The sequence below is a fragment of the Macrotis lagotis genome, chromosome X (genome assembly GCF_037893015.1).
Source record: "Macrotis lagotis isolate mMagLag1 chromosome X, bilby.v1.9.chrom.fasta, whole genome shotgun sequence".
In the NCBI taxonomy this organism is placed as follows: domain Eukaryota; kingdom Metazoa; phylum Chordata; class Mammalia; order Peramelemorphia; family Peramelidae; genus Macrotis; species Macrotis lagotis.
This window is the reverse complement of record NC_133666.1, coordinates 267,906,445-267,928,604: the sequence shown is the minus strand read 5'-3', so window position 1 is coordinate 267,928,604 and position 22,160 is coordinate 267,906,445. Positions and strand designations below refer to the sequence as shown.

Here is a 22,160-nt window from a genome sequence, read left to right as displayed (position 1 = left end):
GGATAATGAGGTCCTTCCTATGCTTCTGTTTATGTATGATACTGTGTGGATTGCATCAGTCCACAAGACACTGCAGAGCCTCTGAAATAGTTCTCAAAAGAATCTGGCTAATCCATCTATACAGGAAAGACCAAATGGATAAAGAATGTTTATTGTTCAGATTTCAACATATTTCTGGAATGGACACCCTTTGGAACTTGTCCAACAGTATGTGTATCTAAGAAAGACAATACAGATAAAACAATGAACTGGGCCAAAGGCCTTTTACTGAAAATAAGCTTCCCATAACATAAGAGATTCATCTTTTCAATATAAACATGTTTACCAGTGGATGGCTGCAAGACTTGAAACTTGGCTGACTCTGAAGAACTGATGAGATAGAGAACAGTGGAAAAGGTAGAGTGAGTTGTGACATAAAACCTAACAGGAATTCTGAAGAAGATGACATCAAATGCATCTGTGATTATGCTAAATGGAATTTCTGAGCTTTTATGAATGAGATCCTAGAGAAATATCTTAAGTGATAGGTAAAAAATTAAGGATCTCTCATCCTTTGGTGTAATGTTTTCTTCCTTGGTACATTCACTGTTCAAAACAACTATTTAGAGTCATTGCATTGTACCACCTATGTGAAGTTAGTTTTCTCTAGGATTCAATATTGTTATTGTTGAGCCATTTTCCATTTGTGACTGACTCTTTGTGAACCTATTTGGGGTTTCTGTAGCAAAGATACTGGAGTGGTTTTCCATTTCCTTCTCCCTTTCATTTTATAAGTGAGGAAAATGAGGCAAAGTAGTTTGCTCAGGGTCACTCAGCTAGCAAATTTTTGAGACTGATTTTTGCATTCAGGAAAATGAGTCTTCCTAATTCAGACCTGGAACTCTATCCACTGTCCTAGTTTGGACAAAATGTGTCACCTCTCTGAAACTCAGTTTAATCCATTTGTAAAATTGGAGTGGGACTGAACTAGATCAGTTCTTCCCAACCGGAAGAAGTGAATTTTGTAAGAGCTTCCATGACTCTTCAAGCAAGCAAACAAACCTTCTATACATTGTGTATATAATGTCTTATACAAATATATAGCACTATTCTTCAAATGTTTGCAGGTGCTCTTATGAATGAATAAAAACTCAAGCTAAAAGCGTATTTGAATTCATTGTTTTTCTCATTTTTAAAAATCATAATCCATACTAAGAGTATCTATTATTGTATGAGGAGGATGACAATTTTTTTTTAACATTATAAAGGTGTCCTCATTTTGAAATCAAGAACCAATGTTTGTACTTGCAGGCCTAAATAATTCTGTAGGGACTTTATCTCTAAATACAGTAAGACTGCGAGTAGGATAGATATGACAGCCAAAAGGGCATTGCAGTATATTGTTGGAGGTCATGAAATGTTTCCATTCATTGGAAGAATATCTCCTATCACATGTGACCCTTTAAAGTCCATAAATATTGCTTGTGCTGACTCCCTTGCTTTAAGTGACATCCAATTATCTCTTCTACATAGCAACTTAGCCTCATCATGGTTTTGATATTATAAGTTGGCATAAGAAATTAAATGGGAATTTTTTGGAATTTTTGTGGAAACCACAGATGATACATGAAGACCTGCAGACAATACAGAAATGCCTAAAACATATGTATAGTATTGTATAATATCAATATATTTTGCCTTTAATGTCATAAATATTCATTTCTTTTTTAAAATTAAGATAAGTAAAAAAGTTAAAGTTTGAGAAAAGAATGCAAAAGCCAACAGACAACACATGGAAGCTAGTATTTTTATTTAACATTGACTTACAGATAGCCTATAAGATACAATAAATACTCCACAAAAGAAAAAGAAAAAGTTCAGAATTCTTCTCTGTTTCACAGGGAGGGACAAAAATTTTTACCTGGATTTTCCAGATTGGTCTGCTCCCTCTCCCCAGCCCCTGCAATGTAGTGTAGCTAAGGTAGCGTAATGGATGTGTGACCCTGGCACGTTACATGTTGGTCTCATTTTCTTGATCTACAAAATTTGTTAACAAAACCCCAAATGAGGTCCCAAGAGTCAATCACAACTGAAATGATTGACAACAACAACAGTAACAATGATGATGTACACTTGTACAAAAATATTCATAGCAGCCCTGTTTGTGGTGGCAAACAATTGGAAATCAAGTAAATGTCCTTCATTTGGGGAATGGCTTAGCAAACTGTGGTATTATGTCATGGAACACTATTGTTCTATTAGAAACCAGGAGGGATGGGAAGTCAGGGAAGCCTGGAGGTATTTGCATGAACTGATGCTGAGTGAGATGAGCAGAACCAGAAAAACACTGTATACCCTAACAGCAAAATGGGGGCGATGATCAACCTTGATGAACTCGCTCATTCCATCAGTGCAACGATCAGGGACAATTTTGGGCTGTCTGCAATGGAGAATACCATCTGTATACAGAGAAAGAATTGTGGAGTTTGAACAAAGACCAAGGACTATTACCTTTAATTTAGGGAAAAAAACTGATATCTTTTTGTCTGATCTTGCTATCTCTTTTACTTCCTTAAGGATATGATTTCTCTCTCATCACATTCAATTTGGATCAATGTATACCATAGAAACAATGTAAAGACTGGTGAATTGCCTTCTATGGGGGGTGGGGAGAGGGAAGTAAGATTGGGGAAAAACTGTAAAGCTCAAAATAAATAAAATCTTAAAAAAAACCAATGACGATGTAGAGGAATTCTTCATCATCATCCTCATGGGGAGATGGTGTGGTAGAATGATTCGAGGGCAAGACCTAAAGTCAAGAGATCTGAGTTTTTTCCCACCTTCTACTTGAAGTACATAATACATGACCAAGAGCTGCTTGCTTAACCCCTGAGAGTCTTTTTTTTCCTATCTGTAAAATTAGGATAATATTGCTTAACTCAGGGTTGCTATAAGGAAAGCACTGCTCAACTGTAAATTAAGTTAGGCCTGATTTGTTACTTCCAGGGCTAAGATGATGGAGTGAGGAAGGAACTTGCTGAAACCTTCCCAAATTCCCTTCCAAATAACTAGAAAACCAACTCAGAAAAGATCTACATGTTCCCCCAAATTAAGTCCTAACTGGAAAACAAGCCCCAGTATGATTTTTTTTTTTTCAGGATACTTGTAATATAAGTCCTATCCCCCAAAATAAGTCCCTATTAAGATCATCAGTTCATCAGATACATTTAGTATGTCTGTTGTGACACACAATGGACATACAGAATTTTGAAATAATATTAATCTATAATTAAATATAAATAAATAATATTATTGACATTAATACTTAAAATAAATGATAATATAAATGTAATTAAGTATTTGTAAATACCCAAGCAGGTATCTTTGGATGAGAGTAAACAAACGTCTATGTAAGCAGCTTATTACTTGAAGCTTATAACTGAATGCCAGTTGGAATATAGACATAAGTAGGAATATCGTGGGCACTTGATAAATCTGGATGGAAGGAATGCCCCACCTCTAAGCATCACAAAGGGCAAGAAAGATAAGATTGAATGTGTCTTTCTTTAGCATTTATGTTCTTGAAACCAAAAAAATCTGGTGCCCACAAGCAATTATAAGGTAGTGGGTCGATTTAATGCCAACACTTGTTTTGCAAAGGGGCCAGAGAGTTCTGCTAGTCTGGGATTCAGTCAGCACTCACTGCATAAAAGACATGAGAGAAGAATAGATCAAATAATGATTCCCACAGGAATGATGCCCATCTCCAGACATCCCTGAAAATAAGCTCTAATGCATCTTTTGGAGCAAAAATATATATTAAAACCCAGTCTTATTTTCGGGGAAATATGGTAGAAGCAGGAAAGTGGCTTATTAACATGGCAGGAAAATTCTATTTCATTGGGGTGGGAAGGGAGGGAGGTTCAGGAGCAGCAGCAGCAGCAGCCAGCTTCACAACAAGGATCTGCAGCAGAGTCTGGGGCAATCCACCAGCAAGGTATAGCCTTCCTGCAAATCAGCAGCCTCCTGGGTAAGTGAGTGGTCTGTGCAGCACAGGAAGACCCCACCTCAATGATTCCATCTGTAGATCATCAGTGAGGTCACCATTGCTGACCAGTAGCCAAGTCCTACCCCAGGATTGGTCAAGTGAGACCTGTGAGGTCCCTGGGACCTATCAGTAGAGAGATCCTGTTTCCATGGCAACCTAGAAGGGCCCCATCCCTGGGCAAACCAGCAACAAGATCCTTCCTACAAGGCCAGGCACCAGAAAGACTCTGTTACCATAGCAAATGAACAGAAAGATCCCATTTCTGGAGTTGTCCGGCAGCTAAATACTAAATCCATGGCAGGCCTACAAGGAGGTTTCCTTCCCAGTACAAGCCAGAAAGGAAGCCTACTCTCCAGAAAAAGCAAAGCTAGCACTAAGTCCTTGTGCCCCAAAAGCTTGCAATAGTGCAGAACCAGAGCTCACTCTTACATAAAAACACCAAGTCACAAAAAAAGGCATAAAAAATGAGCAAATAATTAAAAAAAAAGAGTTTGACTATAGAAAGTTACTTTGGTGCCAGGGAGGCCCAAGGCATGAACTTAAAAGAGGACTAAAGTATCAAAATGGCTACAAATGAAGCCTCAAAGAAAAATGTAATTTAGTCTCAGGCTCAAAAGGAATTCCTAGGAAAGTTTAAAAAGGATTTTAAAAAAGCAAATCAGAGAAGTAGAAGAAAAAAATAGGAAAAGAAATGAGAGCAATTCAAGAGAATCATGTAAAAAGAGTCAATACCATGGGAAAAGATAAATAAAAATTTACTGGGTAAAATAACTCATGAAAAATAATTGGCTAGGGGCAGCTAGGTGGTGCAATGGATAGAGCACCGGCCCTGGAGTCAGGAGGACCTGAGTTCAAATTTGAAGTCAGACACTTAATAATTACCTAGCTGTGTGACCTTGGGCAAGTCACTTAATCCCATTGCCTCCCCCCCAAAAAAATAAAAAAAAATTGGCCAAATGAAAAAGGAAGTACAAAAACTGAAGAAGATAAATCCTTAAAACTTTGAATTGAAAAAGTGGAAACAAATGATTGAGACATCAGGATACAATAAAACTAAATCAAAAAAGTAAAAAATAGAAGAAAACATAAAATTTCTCATTGGAAAAATAACTGATCTAAAAAACAGATCCAAGAGAAATCATATAAAAATAACTGGACTTTCTTGAAAGTCATAATTAAAAAAAAAGCCTAGACAACATCTCTCAAAAAAATTATCAAAGAAAACTGCTCTGATATATTAGAACCAAAGGACAAAATAGAAATTGAAAGAATCTACTAATCACTGCCTGAAAGAGGTCCCAAAATAAAACTTCCAGGAACATCATATTTTTAAAAAAAACAATTGAAATATCACAGAACTACAAGGTGTTGGTAGCTTTCACCTTAAAGAACTCAACAGCTTAGACTATGATAGAAGGCAAATAGAAGGCAAAGGAGTTAGGATTACAATCATGTGTCACCTACTGAGCAATATTGAATATAATCTTTTGCGGGGGGGGAATGAACATTTAGCAAAATAGAGGATTTTCAGGCATTTTTTTTTTTGACAAGAGCAATGGGGATAAGTCACTTGCTCAAGGTCACATAACTAGGTAATTATTAAGTTGCCTGAGGTTGGATTTGAACTCAGGTCCTCCTGACTGCAGGACTGGTGCTCTATCCATTGCACTATCTAGCTGAATAAAAAATTTGACCTTTAAAAACAAGGCTTAAGGGAAACAAAAAAGATACATAAAGAAACAAGAAAAGGAAACCATAAGAAATTCAAAAACGTTAACCTTTTTATACTTCTATATGGAAAGATAATATTTGTAACTCTTAATTACTTTATTACTATAAGAGCAATTAGAAATAGTCTATGTAGACAGAGGGTTTGTATATAAGGTGACTTGATGGGATGATACCCCAAAAACAAAATAAAGGGGAGAGAAAGAAAAATTGCCCTGCAAGAAGAAGGAAGGGGAGATTGAATTAGGGTAAGCTTTTTTCACATTAAAAGAGGTATGAAAGAATTATTATAAAGGAGGGGAAAACTGGGGTGATGGTGGAGGGTAAAACTTAAACCTTTCATCAAAATTGACTCAAAGAGGGTCACTCAGTTGGAAATAGAAAACTATCTTATCCTATAAGGAAGTAAAAAAGGACTGATTTTTCCACAGATTTCACAAAAAGCCTTAGGTTTCCTTCTTAATTTCAAGGCAAATAAGTTGGAACCTGTCTGTCATACATACGTAGCATGTTCAGAGAAATTTAATAGCCACTTAAAAATATTCTCACTATAGACTCAGATTCCAGTAAATTATTTCCTGTTACTCCCCTAGTGTTGGCCTAGAAAATTATCTGTGTTTTTGAGTTGGCATTGTGCTTGTCCAGCAAACTGAACGGAAACTCTTAAAACTTTTGGTAAAAGTTGTTTACAGATTTCCCTGGTCTTTGGTCCTTGGGGGCTGCTTTGTCAAGGGATCAACTGCCCAGATAAGCACATTGCTGTCCTCAAAGTAGGGTCAGACCAAGACAGGATTTATGTTGAAAAAAAATTATAGTCCTAACAATAATGAAAATGTTATTTTCAGGAATGAGTCATTGAGACTTTATAGTCCTGACATCAATGATTATGGGCTTTTGCATCCATGATTCAAAAGTGTGAAATCTAGATAGCATTTATTAATTTTAAAGTATCATTTTCATTCCCAAAGTCAATCCCTCTAGTCAAATTTTGCCGAATAGACTTTCCCATTTCTTAATAAAGTTAGCTTTGAAATTCTAGCAACAGTAGTTGCTAGAAGCTGAGCAAAAATGCTGAATAGTTTATTTCTTACTAATTATATTATACTGGGCAAGTCACTTAACCCTATTGACCCCAGTTTCCTTATCTGTACAATGAGCTAGAGAAGAATATGGTAAACCACTACAATATCTTTGCCAAGAAAATCCTAGATGGGGTTATCAAAAGTGGAATATACTGAATATATATTCTCCTCCTCTGCCTGAAGCATCATTTCTGCCAATTAAAACCACATTTGGTAGGGCTGATTTTCAAATAGCATCTGAAGAATAATCATGTATTTCTTGAAGTTGGGAAGAAGAAGCAGCACAGTAGTAGAATTAAAGGTTGTGCTTAATTTTTGGAAAAAGACTGAATTTCTAATATGCAATATAGTGGAGATTTTTTAAATCTGTCCTGAGAATCAAGCTGGGTATAAGGAAATTTATAATGCCTCATTTCCAGGAAATCCAAGGTCTTTGCAAAAGGCACTGAAGTTAAATCTTAGTTGGGGGCAATCTTAGTCTAGATAACTTTGGGAATGAGTTCAAACACCTATCCTGGACCTCAATGTATTTAGTGAAAAGGTCTGAAATTCTCTGACAATTTCTACAAATGACAATTACACTTTGGCAATCATCTAAGAGTTTGCAGTCCCAATTCACAAAGACTTTCTCTGACAGAGAATATCTCCTATTTGAGAATTAATGATGTGCCTTTAGACTTGGTAATAAAGACTATGCTAAGTAGAAAAACAAACATTTCATTTTAGAGAGGAAAAGTGCTTAATTGCAGTTTTCATTATTAGACTGATTAGTAAATCATTGCCATATATTGAAATGAATGCTAAGGTCCACCCTAGCTTTGTCTGAGTGTGGAGGTGAATAGGAGGTGAAAATCTCTTCTTTTATGGAAACCATTCTACCCTTGCTGTTCATTATAACCTGATCTCACCTGAATTAAAATCACAGTGTGTTCTAATCCTGCCTGACACTGGAATAAGATGGCCCTAGTGCCAGCAAGCAAATGTTCTGTTTGCTGAGTTGTCTCCAGGACAGGGTAACTTATTTGTCTAAGGAGAATTTCTGGAGAATTTCTTTTGGTGTTGGGAATGGGGCATGGGATCCACTGCTTACACTGGTGGTCTCAGGGTGGGGTGAGGAAACTGGGGAGAATAAGGAGGGTAAAATGAAGGGAGGATATTTTATATGTCAAATTTTTATATATCAATTTATATATCAATTTTTTATATGTCAAATTTTGATAACTCAAAATTGGTTGGAGCTGTGGTATGAGTCGTTGCAAGATATAAGGGGGAAGTACTCTTTTATAATAACACAATGATAACATATAACATATAATAACACATAACATTTTATAATAATAATAATGATAAACATTTGGTATAAATGAAAATAACATAGTAGCTAGTTGATTCCATTTGCCAGTCATTACCATGGCCAAGCAAAGATAAATCAACTAACTAGGAGAGCTGGGCACAAATAATGATTCGGCCACTTATATATTATGTAATTTATTGTAATTTTCTTAATTGCAGTTTCTTCATCTATAAAATGAGAATGTTTGTAATACCTTTCTCCTTGGGTTGATAGGAAGAATGTACTTTGAAGATCATGAAGTTCTATAGAAACATGGACTATTGTTATTATGGCAATGTTCCAGTGTTTGTCTCCAAGGAAAATCATATATCCTGGTGAAACAGAGCAGAATAAGCATTTTCCTTTGTGAGAAGCATTCTCAGCAGAACCTAGATCCCTTCCCACCAGGGAGCAGGATGTAATCCCTAATTAACAGGGTGGAAAGCATTGCGTTCAGGCTTATTTCCAAGGCATGAAGATCATTCATTATACAACCAATGCACCCAACCAATGCACCACTTATCTTGCCCAAAATCACAGAGCTAGGTAATAATTAAGTGTCTGAGATCACATTTGAACTCAGGTCCTTCTAACTCCAGGTCCAGTGCTCTATCCACTGAGCCACCTAACTTCCCCTCCTTTTAGCTGTGTGGCTTTCATCAAGTCTTTTGGCTTCTTTAGAAGATCTGTTTTTCTCACATGAAAACTAATGGGGCTAATAACACATATGCTATCTTACTAGTTTTTGCAAGGAAAGCACTTTGTAAATTGTAAAATCCTTTGGAAATATGTGGATGAAAATTCCTTGAGGGCAAGTGGTATTTCATTTTTGTCATTGTAGTTCTAGAGATTAGCATGGTATTTGGTACACAGTAAGAATTAAATAAACCTTTGTTGAATTTCATTGAGTGTGAACTATTATATTTTTATTTAAATGAGAGCAAACTTAGTATTTGTTTTATTTGACAATGACATCAATTAGCTAGGAAATCATTTAAAAAGTATAGTCCACTAAGTTAATGACCTTTACATTCATTGGTTAGGCAGAGTCTTTTGCCATATGAAAGGGAGTGTTTTTTTTTTTTTATCCCCACCATAGTTAGCATAGTGACAGAAAGACCAGAACATGATCAGAAGATATTAGTGAGATGTTAAACCAACTGGGGTAGCTAAGTAGTGCAGTAAATAGAGCACCAGCCCTGGAGTCAGGAGGTCCTGAGTTCAAATTTGACCTCAGACACTTGGGCAAATCACTTAATCCTGATTGCCTCACATTCAGGGCCATCTCCAGTCATCCTGATTCATATCTGGCCACTGGATCCATATGGCTCTGAAGGAGGAAGTGAAGCTGGTGACTAAGCCCTCACTCAAATCCAATTCACGTGTTTGTCATGGCATCTCCACCTTAATGTCATGATCTTCTTTGAGAATGAAGGACAAACATCATCAAAAGATGTCTATTCCCTGATCCTTTTGTGTAGTGGAAATAGCCTTCTGATTCTGTCTAGAGGGGGAATAGCCAGATTAGCTGAATAAATGCACTGAACATGGCTCTAGTGACTGTCAATAGTTAAATCTTGGGTGAATTTCAGTAATTCAAGAGCTCTGCCTGTAGAAGGGCCTCCTTATAATGGGAGAACAGAAAATTTCTCTCTTCTCCTTCTCTAGTACGCTGCATTGAAAGGGACTTGGCGGACCCTTGAATCCATTGGGAAAAAGAGACATTATTCAAGTCTTTTAAGAGACAGACAGATATAGTCAACCAAAGCTTCAGGGAATGCATCACTTGGCAATAGAAGACTGGATTCTAGAAAATGATTATGATGATTTTATAAAGAAACAAAGGAATTCTATGTTATGTAACTTATTGCAATTTTCTTAATCTCAGTTTCTTCATCTATAAAATGAGAATGTTTGTAAAACCTCTCTCCTTGGGTTGATAAGAAGAATGTACTTTGAAGATCATGAAGTCCTACAGAAACGTGGACAATTGTTATTATGGTACCTGAAGTACCAGGAACTATGAGTTGCTTTTGCTACACACATATCCTAGATATATGCCTCATTTTCACTGTACCCACTCTTCCTATGATCACTGTATGTATCTGTGGAAGAATGTACCCCAAATTCATTAGTAAAATAGTTTTAATCTACTATGCTTACTATTTCATCTTAGTAAATGCCTTTGCTAAGAACTAATTGGGTCTATTGACTGATTGTTAACAGGAAGTATATTAGTGGGGACTCAGGAGCTATAGCATTAAGAGTAAAGTCTTACAGGGTTATCTCTAGACCCTTTGTTAGTAGTTCCTCTCTAGGGACACAACTCCCTAGTGCAAGTGTAAGTTGGGAGAATATTTTGGAGAGTGTTACACATATATGACCCATTACTAAAACAGGGACCTAAAGCAGCAATCCTATGAACATTCTAAGCTGGAGGACCAAATGGCTGCCATTATGAATAGAAACTGTCTTCTGATTCCAAGAGCTTTTCTTAACAGAATAATAAAAACAACAAACTCACATCAAATTTACAGTTCTTCCTCTCCCAGTTTTTGCCCTTTGATTCAGGATGTGCTAGATTCCACTTTAAATTTACCATCTGAGGGATTATTTTAATTCTTCAACAGACAACTGAGATGCCAAATTGCTGTGCACAAGGTTTGTTTGCTTCTTTTTAATTGAAGCAGCTCATTCAATCCTAATAATCTTGGAGCTATAGTGTGTTCAGTGAAAACAGGGACAAAGAGACTTGAGTACTATATTGTGAAAAGTCAGAAGTTGGCATTTTAAGTAGTGCAATCATTTCAGTCATTTCTGACTCTTTTGACCTCATTTGGGGTTTTCTTGGCAAAGATACTGGAGTAGTTTGCCATTTCCATCTCCATCTCATTTTACAGATGAGGAAATTGAAGCAAGCAGAGTTAAATGACTTCCCAGGTTTACACAACTGATAAATATCTGGGGTCTGATTTGAGTTCAGGAAGATTTCTTCTTTACTGCAGGTATTGTACTCCATTCTATGGACAATATGTCAACATATGTTACCTAATTGCCTTGTTGACATTTCTTTATTTCCTATTGTTGAATATAGTATAGCAACAAGATTTCTGGATTTGCTATCAGAAGATCCAAGTTCAAATTCTTTTGTCTCTTGCTACCTGTGTGACTATGGCTAAACCTCTTCATCTCAATGTTCCCAGTAGTAAAACAAGGGACTTGGACTAAATGATGCTTTCAGCTCTAAATCTATTATTAATATGATGCAGAATGATAAGATTCCAATTGCTGGGGACTGAAAGGGACTACAGAAACCTGCTCATTGATCCTATAACCTCTCACAGGAATCACTTCTGGTGTCAATGTTTAACCTAAATTCTTCCTACTTCAAGATGCTTGAATTCTTCCTTCACTAGTCCAGATCACTTTTCTCTTTTGCCTTAACAGGCAATCTTCCTGGGGTTCTATGCCTTTAAAAATCCATTGCCCAGTGCCCAATTTTCTGGAGCCTAGACTTTCCTTATGTCCTCAGATGGCAGACACACAGTCTGCTACTTGGCCTGGTCCCATGTCACAGTCACAGCCAGAACTTGCCTTTCACTGTAGTAACCTTTGAAAACCCGAGGCCAGTTCCATGCACTGGAATCAAACTAAGTCTCATTTCTAGTTGCTCTAATTCTCCCTTAGTGTAGTAGGACTACAGCTGGTCCTTTCACCTTTTTTTCTTTTCTGTTTAGATACTCTGCTTCCTAGCCCTTTAATTGCCATCATCTTTCTAGCTCTCAGGACTCTTCATGCCCTTTTTGTATGGCAGAGTCCCAAACAACAACAATAAATGACAAGGACAAATGACCACATAGACAATGATCTGGTAGAGAAGAGATTTGCAGCTAGGTTTGGCTCCAGGGTTTGCTGATGTCTTGAGTGACTGGGTCTCTTATTTTGAAATGAGAGAGGGAATTGGGCAAGATATCCACTATCAGAGGAATGTGTGGGAAATGCTCATTCTCACTTGTTTGACCAGGATATTGACTTTTCCAACTCATACTCTCTACTCACTGGAAAAAGTGTTTCTTTCTGAAAAATGACAATAGGTGGAAATACTGTGATAGCAAAATAAAGCTACAAAGGTTGTTGAGGAAATTCAACAGTGATTAACTTGGCATAAGACATGAACCGACAGCCTTACGAGGTATTTTTCAGAAGAAAGTACATGTATAAGTCTTAAGCTATTTCTGATTAAAAGTAGTTTACTGACTTCCTTTTAAATAATCAGAAAAGAGTGGGAGGGGCTTGGAGATAGGAGACCTGGGTTGTGACCTTGGCTCTACCCTCCCTTATCAGCTACATGACCTAGGGAAAGTCACTTAACTTTTCTAAACTGTAGTTTTCTTATTTGCAAAATAGGAATAATTATGCTTTAGGTTGTGCTTGCAATGCAAATGAGATAAGTATGCAAAAATATATTGTTATCAAAAAGCATGAAATAATTTCAAGTAATTATTAATTTTAATTAAGGCAAAACTCTTTAAGATGAAATATTTTTTAATCCAGTCTGGAATGTGTTTAAGATATAAAAGTCAGCAAAGAATATTGACATTTTATATTACTTGAGAGAGAAATGATTTGACAAAATCCAGAAGCTATCCATGAGGCAAACCCAAACACACAAGCCAAAGAATATATATTTAACACAGTTTCTTAAATATGGAGATCACAGGAACTCACAAATTTACAATTTATAAAATATGTTCATAAGCTACGAAATTCTAAATACTTCTAATGCTAAAAATAGTATGTTTAGAGGTGAGAATATGAAGTTACAAAAAAAAGTAATGGCTCATTAATATACAACTTATAAATGTATCTTTCTTATGAACCATGATAGACATCATTAAAACAGTTATGTTGTATTCATTCTGGTTCTCCCTTCAAAGCACATTTTTTGCAAGCAATGACCCATGGCTATTTCTCATGAGATGCTATTCTGGAAGGTCTTCACTATCTTCTCTTGGGGTGGTAGGTCCTTTCTGACTTGGGATGGCAGGAAGCACCCGGCTAGTCCTTAAAGGTTCTCCGGACAGAACTAGTAAGGAAGAAAGAAACAGGTAATTTTGAAAAATTACTTGATTTGGGAACTTGGAGAGAAGTGATAGAGAAGTTAATTTAATCAAATATTTATCAAAGGATTTCTATGTGTAAGGTATTTTGTGAGACAGCTAGAGATGCAATGATGAAACAAAATGTTCTTGCCCTCTAGCACATCTTTTCTTTTGGAGCATAATAAAGAATCTTAGAGATGCTTTTGTACCTTGTGGAATGTGGCTGGTTAATATTTAGACTGCAGAAAAGCACATTTTAAAACAGGCAAGTAGGTCTTCAGAGTTTAGTTCATATAAGTAATAAATGTAAAAACAAAATAATATAGCACCCGGCCAAGGATTTCTAAAACATGATTAGGCTGATTGCAGACTCCCAGCAATTATTTTCTCTTGGGTGTGGCAAGAATTACATGAGTGCAGACCAAGTAAATACATGACTACAGAAATGTGTCCCCAATTTGCTTTTTGGTTTAATTCTGATTTCATTTTATTAATTTTGGTGAGATAGGTAGGGTGGAATAAACAGTAAAAAACAAAATAATAGACATTTATATAGTATTTGTAACACACTAATACCATTTTCTTTGTTCCTTAAATAAAAAAAAAAATACAAAAAAACCAACCAATACCCCTAAGACAAACTCTGGGAGATGAATACTATAGGCATTGAGAGATTAAGTGATTACATAACTTATATCTGAGGTGGGATTTGAATTCACAACCTCCAAAATGTCAATTCCAGCATTCTACCCATATGATTCTGCCTCTGAAAACAATATGAAACAAGAAAACAAAACTGTACAACTCTCCTCTTAGCTTTGACTACGTAAATCTAAATCTGAAACCATATCTCCATCTTCTTTTCTCTGACAGAGCCTTAGTTGAATTTTAAAAATGATTTTAAATTTTCTCTCTTCCTCCTTGCCTCTCTTTTTTCTTCTTTCCTTCCCTCTCCCTTTGTTTCTCCTCCCTCCTTTCCTTCCTCCCTCCGTTCCTCTCTGCCTCTTTCCTTTTACTATTTCCCTTCTCTCTCTTCCTCCCTTCCAAGTGACAATATATCTGACTGTTTTGGTTTAAGATGTGTTATATCTTGAAGTTCATTTGATGCCACTGGACCCTCCTTCTGTTTTAGTTTTCTACAGTCAGGGAGGGAAGGCAAATGGAAGCTTTTTGATTGCTGCTTTGGACCTGTGACTTCACCAGGCCAGAAAGCTCCTCATCAGGAAACTTCCTGTTGCAGATGAGTTTTAGAGGATTTGGAACAGGAGATGCTAATTTGTTCCCATGGTTACACAACCAAAGTGTCAGAGGTAGGCTATGAATTCCACAAGACCCCCCCCCCCCCCCATTCACTGCATCATAGTGCCTTTCAAAGAAAGCCTATGTATTAAGGGAGAAGAAACAATTGTTTAAGGGGAAAGGATGGGGACTGGCCTCCTGCATTCTTTGGTAGAGGGAAGCCCTGGATGAAGACATTTTCCCTTTCCAATGTGGGTCAGCACCTTTCTCCAAGACAGTTGCCCAGAATTCTGAGGGCTTAAGTGACTTGTCCCACTGATGTTGTGTCAGAGGCTGATTTTTGAACTCATCTCTTTCTGACATCTAAACCTGGCCTTTCCTGATCAAATGATTGCCTTGTTTCTTGACTTTTCTGTTATCCCTCTCCTCCTTTTCTACTCTCAAGCCAGTAGTCAGTCATTTCAATTCTACACTATACTCTGTTCTCCAAACCTTAACTGCCTTGTCCTTTTGCCATTTATCTCATGCCAAACCTCAGCCATGGATTATCCTCACCATCTGTTGGCACTAATCCTATACATCAGCTGCTAACTACAGCTGGAGGAACTCTTACAGTTATATTGACAGAGTACCCCACAAATTCATGTCTGTCACCTCATTTAGGTCCTTGCAGCAGCCAGTCAACAAGAATTTCTCTATTTATCAAGTATCTGCTATATGCTAGACATTGAGCTAAGTCCTGGGAGCAGTTCTTTCATTTTTTACTTTTCCTTCTATCTCTCTCTGAGTCAAGGTAAGTTCCTTTTTCTCCCTCTCTATTTTCAAATTCCTAGACAGCTTCTCCCACTCTCTTCCCTTTCCCCCTCATTGCTAACATAGGAAGTTTCCCTTTGAGAAGCCCAAGCCCTCTATATGTGCACTTGATCCCAACTCCTCCCATCTTCTCTAACAGATTGCAATCTCACTCAGTTTCCCTACTTTCTACTCCCTTGAATTTTCTCTTAGTAAAGCAGAAGCAAAGCAACAATTAAGCAGGTTCTCTCTATTGTCAGTTATTCTGTCTACCCTTTGCAAAGGTCCTATTTCTTCTTTGATCCTCCCTTTCCATTCAATATAGCTAAACATACAGTTTTTATTTACCTTAAATTTCCTTGACACCTTCAATTAGTTTTTCTAAAAGGATTCCTGAGACTTATAATCATCCTCTGTTACTTTGTCTTGTTTCCATACTTTTTAATGTGTTCCCTGTACACCCATATGTGCTTCTTTAGAAAAAAAAAACTACATTTTTCTTCCTCATTGTATTATTTAAATTGTTTTCCTTTCTGTTGTCAGAACTTTGTCCTTGGGTATTTCCTTTTTCACCTGGGCTGATTTGCCCTGGAGCATTTTTATCCTCAGGATATGACTTAATTTTTTTTCCTTTGAACTCTTTAAGATAAATCCAGGGAGTATGCTAGACTGTCCAATTTTCCCTTCTCCTTTGTCACAGACTCTGGGAGACAGAGGTTTTTCCTAAGGTTTCCATTATTTCACTCCACTAACCAGTTCTTTCTTGTTAATGAGAAGTAGATCCAGAATAGAATTTCCCCTTATTGGTTCCTCAACTTTTTGAAGCTTGAAATTACTTATAAAGGCAAGGCAAGATGTTATTAGTGGTTCTGCTTTTGGGGGGTAGGTGTGAGGGGGAGAGGGAGAGAAAGAGAGAGAATATCATTTAAATAATGTAATTTAAATTCCCTTATCCTTTTAACATTTATCTCATGCCAAACCTTAGCCATGGATTATCCTCACCATCTGTTGGCATTAATCCTACACATCAGCTGCTAACTACAGCTGGAGGAAGTCTTTCAGTTATATTGATAGAGTTTTACTCTGTCAATAGAACTACTATATCATGTCTGGATATCATGTTTGCAATCAACTCCCCAAACTTCTTATCTATTTTCTCTTTCTGTTCAAGAGGTCTGTAGTAATACTCTAAAGATAACATAATTTCTCTATCTTCCTCCATTTTTCTTCCATCCAAATACTTTCCATCAACCTTCCAATGTTTTTAAGGTTCTCTATTTCCACACAAGTGTATACATGCTTCCTGACCCTTACTTGTACTAATTTCTGTATTACAGAGAGAGAGACTTCTAAGATTATCATAGAGGGAAGAGAGATAAGTATGCACAGAGAAGATACTGGAACTGGAAAGTAAACTTGGATAGCTTGACCATGGTTCAAGATAGAAGAAGAGATTGAATTTGAAATTGTACCAATACTGGGACAGCTAGGTAGTGAAGTGGATAGAGTACCCACCCTGGAGTCAGGAGGACCTGAGCTCAAATCTGTCCTCAGACACTTAATAATTACTTAGCTGTGTGACCTTGGGCAAGTCACTTAACCCCATTGCTTGGCAAAAATCTAAAAATTTTTTTTTTTTTTTTACCAATACTAAACTTAGCATGAGCCCTAGTTATTCTATGTTTCTTTACAGAAACCTACCTAAATCAAAGTGTTAGTGGGTTGGTTGACAATTCTGATATTCTTTTTATTAGGTAGAAACAAGTGAGTTTAGCACCCAGTTGGCAAAAATAGTGATTAGAATAGAAAGCTACCAAATGATGTATATTTATGGAGGTTAACTCATTGGAAGAGAGACCTTAAGGTGATATTTGACTCTACAGAATCAAATATACTTTTAAAAAACAACCAGTTTAGCTATAATAAAGAGGTCTATATATTCACTGCACCTTTCAGTTGCTGTAAAAATATGATATTTTGTAAAATATTACTTCAGAAAGCCTTCCTATTTCTGTTTCATATCTTCTTTTATTTTCCCCATTGTGTATATACATTATTCTCATAAAGATGAGATGAGAAAGTAAGTTTGTGGAACTGCAGTTATTACTATTTCCTCAATTATCTTTTTATTTGGGTGAGAGGGGTAATGTCACCAATTTCCTCCACTAAAAATCTAATGAGGGAAACAGAGATTAAAACACTTTTTGCTTCCATGTTCTTTGGCTCATTTTGGACCCCTCTCACAGCAACTGACTCTTTTTTTTGAAATCAGCTCTTAGCAAATCATAAAGATTCCATTGTAATAGTAAAGAACAAAGGCCATTTGCTTAATAGAATAAAATCATGAGATCAAGGAAATACATTAAAAATAATGACTCTACTCCTATGATCCACAGGCCAAGCTAGACAATTCACCTTGATTTCTTCTAATGCTCTGAGAAAGAGGATTGTGATCTCAGTCTCTCCCCAATCCCATAGGCCAGAGAAAATGAAAGGCTGGGATGATAACCTTCTAATCATCATAGAAACATTTAGTCTTCAAGATTAGGAGTCATATTACTACACACTTGGCTCTACTCGGAAATGTGGCTTTTGTGGGGTGGTGTGATTTGCCTGGTGTCTGACAAAGTATAAATGACATTAATCCCTTAGCCCAGCATGGAGTCTAAAAAATTATGGTCACATAAAACTGATACTTCAATATATGCTTTTCTGAGGTAGAGCCCCCTAATTGGTTGAAAGCTAAGACAGAGCTTTGGTTCCTTTACATTCTCTAATCTGAGAAGGAGTCTTTGTTACTTTCTGCCCACTTCCAAATAAAACTTCCCTGGTACAGACAGATGAATAACCTAGGAAGGGGCATAAGGGTAGGGTAGTAGTAAGAAAGGAAGCAAATGGAAAACAACCACAAGTTTCTTTGTATAACTATGACTGACATCGGTTTTCTCTCTCTTCCAACTTCTTTTCTATCTGTTTTCTTTTAAACTCTTGCTGCTATGTACTTAAACATACCCTCTCCACTCCATATCTCAGTGATATATGGCATCACTGAGGTACTTCATTAATATCAAAATCCATTGTATTTTCCTCCTCTCTTATAGGTATTTTGAAAAGTAATTAAATGATGTTCTTCACATTATCCAGTGTGGACTTCCTCTGCCTCCTTTTAACCCTTTGGTCTTTTCATATTTTTTTTTTCTTTAGTGTCTATTTTAACTTCCTCATAAGGGATTGTGATGTTGACAGTTCCACTGTCATTGAAGAAGAAAATAGTTTCTTATAGGTAGCCTGACAGAATTTATCTATTTTTTTCATGTTTGTTGTTTGAATTTCATTCTTGAATGCTTTTTTTATTTAGGTCTCTCATCAAACTGTATATAAACTTGCTCTTTTTAACTTTCATTTGCCATTTATAAGGTGATATTGATTATAAGATTTTACAAATGAATTTACAATATGAATTTATGTTGCCCTTAGTTATCTTATTTTTTTTTACTAGGCAAGGAGATAAATAGATTCCTTTGATCTTCCCATTGTGGCAACTGATTTACACAAATTCAGTATTTTTAAAAATGGTGATAGTCTGTATTGATCTTTTGTCTACTCCTACATTTTAGGCATCAATAGCTTATTTAAATATCAGAAAACTTCCTTAAAAATGACTCCCATTTCAGTAATCAGTCATTTGCTATCTGTTGAATTATGATAAATTCAATTTTTAGTGTTATTTGGTACTTGCTTTATACCAAGTCTCTTCTTGAAATATCCATAATACTTAAAAGTGACTTTCTGTTTAATCTATAAAGTTCTTTCATTTCCTATTCCTGAACCATGTTTTCTAACATATTTTCGATTGACCTAACTCCCACCTTTGCATTTAAGTCACTTAGTACAGAATATTTTGATGTGCTAACAAAAAAGCATTGCCTGTGGCAAGTCACTTTCTGTCTGTCTCAGTTTCCTTCATCTGTAAAATGGGGATAATAACAGCATTGTTGTGAGAATACATTGTGAAAAAAAGTGTTTTGTAAAGCACTTTATAAACCTTGTGGTACTACATAAATGATTTTCTTTCTTTCTTTCTTTCTTTCTTTCTTTCTTTCTTTCTTTCTTTCTTTCTTTCTTTCTTTCTTTCTTTCTTTTCTACAGAATTCTTTATAGAATTTCTCTTCCTCCTCAGACTCTGCAATAGATATTGATAATCAGCAACAGTATCAATACATAAACAAAAATAACAAATAAAACTTGTTAATTGATTTAATTATCATCTTGATTTCTTTTGCAAATGATTAAGCATGAACATCATAACATGATTTGACTAAGTGTCCTTTGAAATGATGTTTCTTGTTGCCTTTGGATTCTGGATAGAGTAAACTATTCCAAGTGGAACCTGTGAGCCATCTTTTCATTGAATATAACTTCCTTTTATTTTCTGTTTTTATTTATAGCAGGTTTCATTTATAGCTTGCAGAAAGGTCAGGATTGATGATTCACATCCTCCACTTATTGGACAAGGATTTCACTAGACAAGGATTTCATATTTAGAATTGTTTATAGATGATTTAAAAACTGTGATTCCTACTTATTACCTTATACTTTCTCCCTTTTATTTCTTCCCTTCTCTCTAATCATAGGGATAACACTCTTAGGGAAGGATGAAAGAAAATTAAAATGTTGTATAGATGTCAGTTATTATTATTATTATTATTATTGTTATTATTATTATTATTAGGTGCTTTTACACTGTAATGAGTTCTAATCAACCTGCCCTAAGACTTCATGAGAGGAAGTGTAGTAAGGTGAATAGAGATCCAGTCTGGGAATGAGGAAGACTTGGGTTCAAGTTCTCTCCTTGTCATAAACTGATTATGCCCTTAGGCAAGTCATTTAACCTCTCAGACAATTCTCTAATACTGTTAAGTTAGAACACCAACTGATTTGTGTTGTTGGAGGGTGTTTTCTTACTGGGAGTTCATAATCATGCCCCATTACTGGTGTCATAACCCTTTTATGTGTAATCTGTACCTATTAGAATGAAACTTCTTTTAGAACAGGGTCTGGTTTTTTTATTTGTTTGTTCTTGGCTTGCTATTTGTATTTCTAGTACCTAGCATAGTATTATTCTTTGAGAAATTATAAATTTAGGAAGGCAGAGCCAAGAAGGCAGAGTAAAGGCAAGCTCTACCCTAAGTCCTTTCCAAATACCTTAAAATAATAACTCTAAACAAATTCTAGAGCACAGAAATCATACATTTAGGATTGGAAAAGTGATATAATGATGCTTTTAAAAATACATTCACCCTCTTTAAATGAGACTCCATTACAGGATTTACGCTTCAACAATCATAGATAGGAAGAAAGTCCCCATAGCACACCAAAATAAAGCAGCACCCTTTTGATAACAACAAAGAGTTGGAAACAAAAAATATATGTCTACCAACTGGGGAATGGCTCAACAAATTATGACACATGAATGTAATGGAATATTGCTGTTTTATAAAAACTGATGTATGTGAGGAGTTCAGAGATCTATTTGAACTGATGCAGAATGAAATAAACCAAGAGCCTAAAAAATAATATTCACAATAACTGCAGCAATGTTACAATCACATAAACATACACAAAGTGAAGGTAACAAAATTAAGATTCATTCATGACTCAAATGAAGAACTATGGGAGGATACCTCTCATCCAATCCTTTGTGGAAGTGGGAGGCCCACATATGTTTTATGTTATGCATAATTTTGGACTTTTCAATGTATTGATCAACTATGCTGATTTTTCCCTCTTCTTTCCTTTCTCTGCATCTATAAATATTATATTTATATGGTGTGACTTTCTCGGAGGAAGAGAGGAGGGATACCGTGGACAACTATGATTATAAAGTATGAAAAAAAAACACTTGTGGAATTGATTTGATCTGGCAATAGTGGGAAGCTCTTCCTACTTAAATTCTAATGGGAAGAAGACAAGTATTTGTCAAACAGGAAAAGGAGACTCCATGACGGAAGCAGCATTTCCAGGAAAAACGGTAGTTTATATTCTCCTGCCTAGTTCAAAGAAAAATTTCAGAGGATCACTTGAAGCTTTTAGGGCTTTGGATGATTCTAAGAATACTTTCTAAACATAGAATGTCAAAGACTTGACATGAATACTTGTGAGATATGTTCACCAGCTGGTCAATTTGCATACTTTAAAGGTATTTTTTTTTTGGCTCTAGGTATTTGTTAATTCTCACCCTCACATAACTCATCAATCAGGCTAATCTGAAATTTTCTGATGTACACAAGACTAATTTTCACCTCTTCAGGAGGGGATTGGATATCCTTCAAGTTATGAAAAGCAAATATCTTTACAAACAGAGAAAAGAAACTAGTACAAAGTGGTTATTTCTTAGAAATCATGATTTAAAAACCAAAGCAAAACTCCTTAGAAAGAATCATTAAACAAACAAATGCTATCCCTAAAGATTAATTTCATATATCACTTTAGTGAGATCTCAGTAGTTTCCCATGAAGAAGAAGTTCTTTTGGTCCAAGAGTTTTTAACTTTTGTGTCATGAACCTCTTTGGTGGTCTGGTGAATTCTGCAGACCCTTTTCTGAAGAATTTTTTAAAAATCATAATTGAAGGAAATGTTAAATTTTATTTATATGTAATATTTTTCCTATTTAAATTCTGGGACCCTGTGAAGTCTTTCCATGGACACTAGGTTAAGAACCCCAGTTTTTGAATTTACTTCCATTTGAGATGAAGTCAATCAGCTATATGGCCCAAGGAAAAAAAAAAACAGGGTCTTCTTGGTTGACTAACAGGTTGAGGGTGGGTGGGAAAAATACAAAGGTGTTTTAAAAAGTT

The 22,160-nt window shown here is 35.9% G+C and overlaps 1 protein-coding gene across 1 annotated transcript in view; it reads right to left on the bottom strand.

Moving 5' to 3' along the window:
- Positions 1 to 12,694: 12,694 nt before the first annotated feature.
- The window catches only part of ANKRD55 (ankyrin repeat domain 55), a 100,560-nt gene continuing 91,094 nt past the window's right edge, over positions 12,695 to 22,160 (bottom strand). Inside the window, exon 11 of the mRNA XM_074201993.1 lies at positions 12,695 to 13,256. Within this exon, the coding sequence (XP_074058094.1) occupies positions 13,153 to 13,256 (104 nt within the window). The 3' untranslated portion in view covers positions 12,695 to 13,152. The remainder of the gene's footprint in view (positions 13,257 to 22,160) is intronic.